A 10,745-nucleotide genomic window follows, 5' to 3' on the forward strand; every position below is an offset into this window, starting at 1 on the left:
GTGGAAGCTGAAGCCATCTTCATGCATTTGAATGTTGTAGGATCATTAATCTGTATGTTAGAAAGCTGTCTAGGCTCTCACCTAGGCCCAGTCATGTTTAGGCTGCCAACCTAGGTCTTCGGGAGCACCTAGGGGAGCATGGACCATTATGTGAACTGCAAAGCTTAGGTCGTCTGATTTCCTCTGTTCTTGCCTCCATGTCTTCCTACATCGGTGGCCGCCTCCACCTCTTCCAACCTTCGGCAAAATCTCCTCCATCTCCAAGTAAACGAAAAAAGAAATCTGCCTAGGCCTTGTCTAGGCGACCGCCTAGGTGCGATGTGCTGGGTAGTGCTTACTTTATGATTAGAGATGATGTTATCACAGTTTTACACTTCTTTTATTTAAATCATTCCAAACCAACAAACCAAACAGAAAAGTTTCATGCACTAGACTTCCTATTTGGCAGAAACATTACCAATTAAATTGAAAAGGCCTGAAAAATTCTCTAGGAAGTTCTCCAATCATGGAAATTTCAAGTTCTTAATAATCTTCTATTAAGCAAACGACGCATTACATGAATGTCTTCAGGCAATGGGAGAATTTTATTTTTATTATTTTGTTTTCTATTTGACCAAATTAATGGATTCCACCATTTAGTTTCTTGTCGTTGTGGCGCTTAGTCTTGTCGCCTGCCAACTATTCAGCTTTGTTTTAAAAGCTTGAGAAGTAATATAATTTTGGTAATAGCTTTTGTCTCCTAGTTTCACATCTGTTTGTTTCAATTTTGTTTTACAAAGCTCTAACCTTGTATTTTCTTGCACAAGCGAAAAGAACTCTGCAAACTTCGTGAGAAACTGGAGCAACATAAAAATGGTCTCATGGAAACCATAGCAAACCGGAAGAAGTTCCTCTCAAGTCTCCCATCACACTTGAAATCTTTGAAGAAAGCTTCCTTGCCTGTGCAGCAGCAGCTCGGAATTATGCACACGAAGAAATTGAAGCAGCAAACTGCAGCAGAGTTGCTTCCACCACCACTCTATATAGTTTACTCACAGTTATTGGCTCAGAAAGAAGCATTTGGGGAGAGAATAGAATTGGAGGTTGTTGGAAGTATAAAGGATGCTCAAACTTTTGCCCAGCAGCAAGCAAATAAAGACATTGGTAATCTTAAAGAAATCTCAGAACTATCATGTTTCTTATTTTGTCAATTTTCATCCCTACAACCATTTATGAATTTAGTACTGTCCATGATATTGGATATCTATATGCAGTTTTCGGTTTTGATGGAACTCTTGACATTTTCTTTTGGACCTGATCATCTTATGATATGTTAAAAGCATATGATATGTTATAAAAAGCACTTAATGTGGGAAAGTCTCCTAATTTCCCCCCAAAATATTTAAGCAATCTGGGATACCCTACATACTGAGTATTTAGTTTTGTAAGCTTGCTAATTGTTAGCATGTTTAGAATGACAAGTGTTGCAAACTGAGATAGTATTGTGAGTTCAGTTTTATTGGCAAAACATTGATACCAGAAAGCTCTGTTCAGGTACCATGAACAATACAGAAACCAGCAGGTTGGAAGATGATGCACCTGATGATGATGAAGATGGGCAGAGGAGAAGAAAAAGGCCCAAGAAGAGCGTGGTTAAGGAGAATGCTGATCGATCAGGAACTTACCAATTACATCCGCTTAAAGTCATTCTCTTTATATATGATGATGAGGATACTGAGGCTAAACCTTCAAAGCTAATCACCCTAAGGTTTGAATATTTGGTAAAATTAAATGTTATATGTGTTGCAATTGAAGATACAGAGGAAGGACCTGACAATAATATCTTGTGCAACCTATTCCCTGGCGACACTGGCATGGAGCTACCTCATCAGGTATACATCTTTGGTATTTCTTATGGACACAGGGACTCGATGTTTAGTGGGAAAGAATTGTATCATCTAAAAGTTAAACTAACTACTTGCATATTTGCGTTAAGTATGTGTGGCCAAGGAAGCTGTGCTGTGAGAATGTATCAAACTTTTCTGCCAAATTTTGTTCACATCAAACAATTAGGAGGTCCAGGGAGAGGCCAAAATGTTCTCCTCAGCATCATATATGCTACACAAGAATTAGAGGAAAGCGATTTCACTGGAAGGAGGTTAGGTGCAGGAGCCTAGTGGGTTCAGATGGTGATAGCATGTTGGAAAACTGAGACACGTGAATGAGCCTGCAGCTCACAATTTAGTTAGATTGTAAAGTATGATGCTATCAAGCAAAATGAGGAACTACTTGTCAAGTCATGAGAAGTTGCATGTATTGACCTACTATACTGATATTATTCGTTCCTTTCTCCTTTGTATCTTCGACCATTCTAGGTTCATATTTTCTTTCTCTTATTCCTGTTTGCGTCAAAAGTTGGTTTTGTTATGGAATTCATTATATCTTCGGTCGATTACAACAAATTCAAAAGAGATAGTCTTTTTATAAGACTTCTTTTACACAACAAAAGGAAAATTACAACTTTTTAGAAACAAACGCAGGATCGTTGTTTGGATCGCTGCTTGCGTGGGATCTTTGCCTGTGCCGGGAGCGCTTTGACTCGTGGACCACCAAATCACAGATTCTGATTGAACCGTGAGGGGTTTAATGATTCTTCCTTCGTTTATCGAAGTAAGAATTTGAAGCGAATATCTTATCGATGTAAGATGTTCACTCTTCTAAAGATCAAGTCAGAGCTTAGATCTCTAGGAATCGCTAGAAGCTTCTTGAGGATGTTTGTGAAGAAGGAAGACTCTCTCTCTTGCTCTAATTCACCAAAACTCAAGGCCCTCTGCTCTAATCTCCTCCCCTTTTTTATTTCGTGTCTAGGGAGGTATTTATAGGGGTAGCAATGCATAACAGTTGAAATGGAAGCGAAATAACCGATCAGACGAACCATCTTTGGCCGCTGCAGTCTACACTGCCGCGGCTATTGGCGCGGCAGTGTGGGCTGCCGCGGCCAAAGAGGCGGTTATCAGCACGTTCCATCGTGCTTAAAACCGTTCTCCCACGACCTTTAACCACCTTTTTCGTGGTTTAACTGCTTGTCCACGTCAGCACACGTTCTATCTCTGATATGCCGTCACGTGGGCTTCAAATAATCATCGTACAACTAACTGCCGCGGCTATTGGCGCGGCAGTGTGGACTGCCGCGGCTAAAGGGGTGGTTACCAGCACGTTCCATCGTGCTTGAAACCGTTCTCCCACGACCTTTAACCACCTTTTTCGTGGTTTAACTGCTTGTCCACGTCAGCACACGTTCTATCTCTGATATGCCGCCACGTGGGCTTCAAATAATCATCGTACAACTGTCTTGTAACCGCCACAGCACTCTCCTATAATAGCCGCGGCACTATAGGTTGTCGCGCCATAGCCGCGGCACCATAGGCTGCCACGCCATAGCCGCGGCACCATGGGCTGTCGCGCCATGGCCGCGGCGCCATGAACTGCCGCGCTGGAGCCGCGACACCAAACGCTGTTTGTTGGTGTGTACATGTTCTTCCATGTTGTTTCGCTTTCTTTGAATCATTCCCTTCTGATTAAGAGAGCAACGTTTATCGTCTTCTCTTTGCTTTGAGTGGTATTTGGATGTCTGTAAGCATTTTTCGACATCTACAATTCCTAGTCCTTTTGTCAAATTAAGATTCCATTTAGGAGTTTTTAGTCTACCAAGATGCTCATTATAGGAAGCTAGGTGCTAGGTGGCTAGCCTAAAGGTTTACGGAGCTTAGACAGGGGCAAATGTGGTTATATACTTAGAATATTCTAGTAAATTAGACAGTATTGTGTATGCAATATTAAAAGAGTTGCATTAATCTTCTTTTTTTGTCAATATTATAGTTTCTTGTTGATGGCATTTCTCTCAGAAACATTAAAGAAGTAAATTGATTTCAAAGATTATGTTGGTTGATTTGTTTCGTCCTTCAGAACACGCAGTTGCTTGGTTTGTATTTGTATATGACCTAGCGGTTGGGTTAAAACTGATCAGTCACGGACACAGGATAGTAATAGTTCAGATAAAGTAAATGCATTCAATTAAGGTTGCAGGTTTCAGTCGTGCAGCTTAACTCTTCTTTGCATCCAGTAATTAGTTGTTTTATCTGATAGCTACACTCTTTGAATTGTTTGCAGACAGCAAAGCTTTATGCTGGAGATGCTGCTTATCTTAATGAAAAGAATACGTCTCGACCATTCAAGTGGGCACAACATTTGGGTGGGATTGATTTTTTGCAGGAGTTGCCTCCTCTGCATGAAACTCCAAACGCTGTAGTACCAAAAGGCGGTGCTGTTCATTCTGGACTTTCCCTTTATCGTCATCAAAATCGAGTACAGACTGTTGTGCAAAGGATCCGTTCTAGGAAAAAGGCTCAGATGGCTCTTGTGTGAGTCACTGCTCTGTGATTTTGTAGTCATGTTGTTACCATGTCAGATGAACATTAGTGGAAAATTCGAGCATTGTACCTTCACTGAATTTTTTCCGGTTTTAGTCAGATACTGTTTTCTTGGTTGTCTTTTAGATGAGTATAGTTCAGTGAATGCACTGTGCAGGGACATGCAAAGCCTTACGTGCTGAAGTATTATGAGTATAGTTGGTTGCAAATGTTTCTTTAGAAATTATATTGGTACCTCCTGCTTTTAATTATCCCATACTTCCAGTACTACAATGATTTATTAACTGATAACTCATGTCATTTTGTTGGTTCTATAAGGTGTTTGTGGTTTTGAAGGTTTTAAATTTTGATTGACTTACAGGGAGCAGCTTGACTCATTGGAAAAACTCAAACTGCCGGCACTGATGGATGAGAATGTTCCGTGGGCCTCCCACAACCCTTCATGTACTTTGCAACACTGGTCAGAAGCAGGGCTAATTCTTAACTCTTCTTCTGTTTCCAAGGAGCAAGTTACAAGTTCTGTTACATATGATCGAGACAGGAGTTCTTTGACTCCTTGGGAAGAAACCGAGGGTGCAAGGGAAGATGGAGAGCTTCCAGTTGCACCCCGGGCACTAACCTCATCAGAGGATCCTAAAAAGACCAACTTGAACGGTTTTTCGGAGTTTGAACATTCTAGAGGCTTGGCATTGATTACAAAAAGCATAACACCTACCAAAAAGGTTAAATCAAGTTTAGGCAAGAATGATGATGATCCAGAACTTATGGTGGATAGCGAGAGTGACAAAGAGGATCAAACATCCTTGGATATAGAAATGGAAGATGCAAGCATCGGTTTTGAAGACCCATGGGAAGACCATGCTACAAGAGAGTTCCATATGGTACTTAGTAGAAAAGACAGATATGAGCGTATTATAAAATTGGAAGCAAAGGTATAGCTATACTTTCTGTATTGCCTCTTTTTGTCTTGTATTCAATATCTGACGTCATTGGTTCAAATTTCGTAGATCAAGATCAGCATGGAGTATCCCCTCAGGCCACCCCTGTTTAGTTTAAGCATGACCACTGATGGATCTCTTGGCTCTGCTGAATGGTTCAATGAGCTTCGTGCTATGGAATCAGAGGTGAGTTCCTATTGGAAGTCTTTAACAAATGGTATAAGCTAGGGATCTATAATTTCCATGCTTGCATATGCTTTCAACAGGTAAATCTTCATATCCTCAAGGTTCTCCCATGGGAATGTGAGAACTACATCTTAGCTCACCAAGTGCATTGCTTAGCTATGCTTTTTGATTTTCATTTTGGTACACAAAGTGATAAAAGAACAAGCAGCTCGGTTATTGATGTTGGATTATGCAAGCCTGTTAGTGGATCCTTGCTTGCGAGATCTGTCAGGGGGAGGGATCGGAGAAAGATGCTCTCTTGGAAGAGCATGGGATGCACTCAAGGTTACCCTTGTTAAATCCATCAGAGGAAAACCTAAGTTATCAGGCTATGGTAAGTTTTAAGCATGTTTGTTCTTTTCTCAGTTTGTTGTTTCATATAAATGATACTGGCAGCATCTTTCCACAAAGGAATCAGGATCTGCGACCAAATTGTTGTGATATTTGTCCAATGGTAATTGCTAGAACTTCTGAGACCCCAAGAGAGATGCCAGGTCTCTGGCTGACCATAATGGGGAGATTTCTGGGCAGTATTTAATGATAAATTGGTGATTTCAATTTGGCTGTTTGGTTGGTAAAGCATATAATTTGCGTGGAGAGATGCTTGTAGCTCAGTTTGATATCCTCTATTATCATTTGTTGTATTCCTATGTGAAATTATTCCTACCCCGTGTGATGTACAAAGACTAGTATCATGTCTCTTATGGGGGTGGTTTGGCTTGCCAATTTATGAACACTAAATTTTGTGCTATGTTATTCTCAGCCTTTTCAGATAGCAGCGGTTTAAGCCGGGAAGATCCTTTTCCAATGAAACAGCTTCCTAGTTTTGAAAAATGAGAAAAGGCCATCCAGTGTCAACAATCTTTCCTTATAACTCAGGGACATTAATGTTCGACAAATTGTTGATGAAATATCTGCTAAATCATGCTATCTGTTTTATTTGTCAGAGCCATCAAGAGTTGCAACCTGGAAAGGATCCGTTCAGTACATCTCGTGCTCTGTTTGTGCTATATGCCGGTTTATTTCTGCATTCATTTGATCGAAGTACGTATAGAAGAGTCTGATTGTGTAGAAATCTTATCTGTGAAGTGCAAGGCTGGATCTCACTTAAGGATGTTCCAAGCTTAGACACTGTCAATGTGCGTTGATGCTTATAACTGATCACAAATCTTTCGACTAAAGAGCAGCTTTAGCTGCAATAGTTTTAGCAACTTTATCTCCATCTCTAGTTTTGTTTATATGTAAAGTTCAACTTGAATGCCCGGTAGTAGCATGACTTGCACGTAAAGCCAAAGAGAAGCCTCTATTAATTTGAACAAGGTGGACAATTTGGCCACAGCAGCATACTATCTCTTCATCCTACTTTTCTTTTTTTATTTTCTTTAAATGATTTTTAATTTTAAAATCTCATCTTCACTTTTACGATACAAAGTGACTGGAGTTTACGAAAAAGATTTTTCAATCTTTTCGAAAATGATTCATCCACATGTTCAGCGTTTCTTGATTTATTTTCTTACAGGCTACAAATCAATCAAGAAAACATGCAAAGTAAAACATGCAACGTCGAAAAGCACAATAACTTTTGGATCACTGGTTCTGGGTGGTGCTATAGGGACTCAAAAACATGGGACAGATGAGGTGTCGGTTCCTTGTCCCATGATGCACTGTTCATGAACAATGCATCATGGGACAAGGAACCGACACCTCACCTGTCCCATGTAGGGTCCTATGTTTTTGGGTTTCTAAGGCATTTTTCTTATAAGGGTAACTCACAGCGAGGGACTAGATGGTTGGGAGGTTTTACGATGTCTCCATGGAAACTAATTGTCTTATTTTAATGGAAATAAGTTACATGGATTTTTTTTCTCTAATTTACAAACCTTTAACTTTAGAGGTTTTTATTTTATTTTTCCGGGGACAAAACACCCAACAGTCAAGGGGTTATGTGAAGTTTACTCTAATCGAAATCTGGCGCTGAAACAAGTTTCGGACGGCAATCAATTGACTAATGCTGCAAGTGATTAGATTTTTATTTGGTGGACCAAAAGGCCAAAATATCTAAAAGATCATCCAAGGACCAAGTGTATCAACAACGGGCCGGACAGCCCAAATCGCAATTGCAGAGTATTTTAGCCCCTTAGAACCTTTATTTCTCTTTCTAAAGAGATTTGTCAATAATAATAGGGTTAGTTATCTTCAGTTTTCTTGCCAATCCGTCTCTCGTGTTAGGTGATGTTATTTGTTGATTAGTCCCTTAAATCTTCAGTTTTCTTGCCAATCCGTCTCTCGTGTTAGGTGATGTTATTAATGACCGTTAAATGTGACGGAATTATGTAAAATACCCATTATACCCCACCTATACCAACTCAAATCCACCTTCTTTCTTCACCAATGGTCCCATGCTTCCCCCAAACCCAAAATCAAGGTCGTTCCCATGGCTAGCTTCACTCTAAACCCAAAACTTGCAAGGGCAATGTATAATACCCCAAGGGGCAATAAGGTAACTTGAGTTATTAGGTTAAGCACTAACTCAACTAGAGTTAAGAGAAGTTAACGGTTTTTCTAAGAGAAGGACGATATTGCAAGAAAACTAAAGATTTAAGGGACTAACAAGCAAATAATGCGATTTGAGGGACAATTTGGCAATTGGAAATGATGTAAGGGGATAATAGGTAATTAACCCATAATAATAATAATAATAAAATGAAATCCGAGTGTTGGCTATCCGCTTCGTGCGAGTGAGCAGCAACCGTTAATCCTCGCTCCCCCCCCCCCCCCCCCCCCCCCTCCCAGCGAAAACGCTCCATGGTTTGAAATAATTGGAAAAAAACAATAAATTGAACAAAAATTAAGAAGACCCATCAAATAAATGGCCCTCAATTGGGTCTCTCCTCCCCACTTCCTCCGCAGTAATCCTCGTTCACCCCTCTTCCCCTCTTCACTCCCCTCATTCTCGCTTCGCCTGGTCGCAGTTCGAGCCAGCAGCCAGCAGGACCCTTCTCTTTTGAGAAAGCCATTAGTATCAACTCCATTACCGATCGAAGAACGAGATGAGGGCTCACTGAGAGGAGAGGAAGAGGGGAAGGCGAAGGGGAAGAAAGCGAAGCGAGGCGAACGGCGGCCGCGAGGAGTGGGTGGATTGGAGGATCAGATTCTTGAAGATACAGTTCCCTTGTTGGGTTTGTCAGGATGATCCTTCATTCTGGAAGTAAGGATTGCTGGAGTTGGGTTGATTGGTTTTTTTTTATTTTTTTTATTTTTTTTTTTTTTTTTTTTTTTTGTTGCAGGTTAGGTGTTTGATCGAATGCTTCGATTAGACAAGTAAGTATTAGGGACTTTGGAGAACTTGCTAGAACACAAAACAATAACCCTCAGCCCTCACCACCATAGCTTCAGAGTTTTTTTGTAATAGTTAGCTGACTTTTAAGATGGTTTCAGAGCAACCTTGGTTCAAATCCTACCGGCCATGAAGTCAAAGCGGGTTTTCTAGAAATTGACACCACTAGGACAGTCCATGTTTCTGCACCTGTAGGGACAAATGTTAGAATATAAAAATATAACCCTCAACATTCACCACACTACCACAGAGTTTTGCTGTAGTGGTTAGACTTTAACTCAATCCTGAAAGAAAAATCTTTCAGGAAGGAAGCTCAAATTTGTATAAATCCACAATTGACTCCTGATTTAATCAGCGTGTTAAAAATGGGCCCTAACATATTGCCACGCTTCTACAACCCTGACACCCGCGCAAGCTGTCTGTAAACTAGTCTCAAACACTGCAATTCCAATGTCATGGCTTTGCACTAAACTAGTCCCAGACCAACGCTGCAATGCCTATGTGACCCTTTCATCTTGTACTTGACTAATCCCAAGCAAACACAGCAATAATGGTGACGCCACCCACACTGTTACAAGAAGACACCAAATCTCTACAAGCTAAGGCTTAAATCCACATTTGATCAATGTGCGACTAAATGGATCCTAACAACAAATTTGTGCAATTGCATCTTGTTTAGCAATATTAGGGGGGAAAATTCTAAGTTGCTTTTTGGTATGAGATTGCTTCATTTATATAAATTCTATTCGTCCTTCTATATCTTTCTTGACATCACCTCACATGTTACCATGTGCTTTTGTTTCTTTCTTGACATCACCCCACATTCTATCTTCAAGTTCTCTTTTATAACTATAGCTATGAAGAATGAGAACTACATCTACTAGAATCTTCCTGTTACTGGCTATAACTCCTGAAGAAAATATGTTTGCAGGTATGAAAGTGGTGACAGATTAATCCCAGAGCATGAGAAGACAATTCTGGAAAGGTTGCTACCTTATCACCCTGAGTTTGAGAAAAAGATAGGATGTGGCATTGATCATATCACTGTATGTCTTCTTTGTCTTGCCAAATTTCATCCTGACTTGCTAGCCTAATATGGATCTTGCTATTATACTCTTAAATAACAGTTTCTACAGCCCGAGACTATAATCTGTTCATGGTTTAAGTAGTATTTATATCAGTTACTAATTACACATCCTTGAAACTTTGCATGGAATATAGTAAGAACCTTAATATTTTTAAATATATCTTTGAAATGAAGTATTACTGAATTATACTAGTAGTTACAGAGTGTAGAATTACTTGTGTCATGGGAATACTAATTCATTGTATGTTATAATCTGGAAACAAACAGTAAGAATATCACATTATAACATTTTTATACTATGTTTAATAGATGTATGCTTCACTTGTAGCTCCTGAATTCATGGTCAATGCATTATATTATGACTTTTGCCAAATGTCATATGTCGTTGGCAAAATGCACTATCCAGATGTACAGCAGTCAGCAGGTTAAATTGCATAAACACAGAAAAAAAACATCAATATAAATACACTATTTTAGCAATTCTTTCAATCACTCTTATATTATGGAATACTAGTGTATTGTAAATCATCATCAACATTATCCCCTATTCTCCTAACTGAGTTCTTCTATCCCTCTTCCTTGACAATTTTAGATTAAGAGAGAATATTGTGCATCTATCGGAAATTATTGAAGTTTTTTGTACATTGCCATATTGACAAACCAATATTATTTAGTTGAAGGGGCAGAAAAATCCAATGTTAGAGATTTTATTTTTTTGGTGGGGTGGGGGGGGGGGGGGGGGAGGACGC

At 39.7% G+C, this 10,745-nt stretch overlaps 1 protein-coding gene across 4 annotated transcripts in view; it reads left to right on the top strand.

Moving 5' to 3' along the window:
* The window catches only part of LOC109851470 (THO complex subunit 5B), an 8,912-nt gene extending 2,118 nt beyond the window's left edge, over positions 1-6,794 (top strand). The window contains exons 3-9 of one of the 4 annotated variants that reach the window (XM_020421606.1): positions 807-1,143; positions 1,534-1,871; positions 4,150-4,400; positions 4,771-5,341; positions 5,417-5,533; positions 5,614-5,906; positions 6,336-6,794. In XM_020421606.1, coding sequence (XP_020277195.1) covers positions 807-1,143; positions 1,534-1,871; positions 4,150-4,400; positions 4,771-5,341; positions 5,417-5,533; positions 5,614-5,871 — 1,872 coding nt within the window. In that variant the 3' untranslated portion in view covers positions 5,872-5,906; positions 6,336-6,794. The other 3 variants (XM_020421607.1, XM_020421608.1, XM_020421605.1) reach the window with 3 other exon arrangements.

Source organism: Asparagus officinalis, chromosome 8, assembly GCF_001876935.1.
Source record: "Asparagus officinalis chromosome 8, Aspof.V1, whole genome shotgun sequence".
Lineage (NCBI taxonomy): Eukaryota > Viridiplantae > Streptophyta > Magnoliopsida > Asparagales > Asparagaceae > Asparagus > Asparagus officinalis.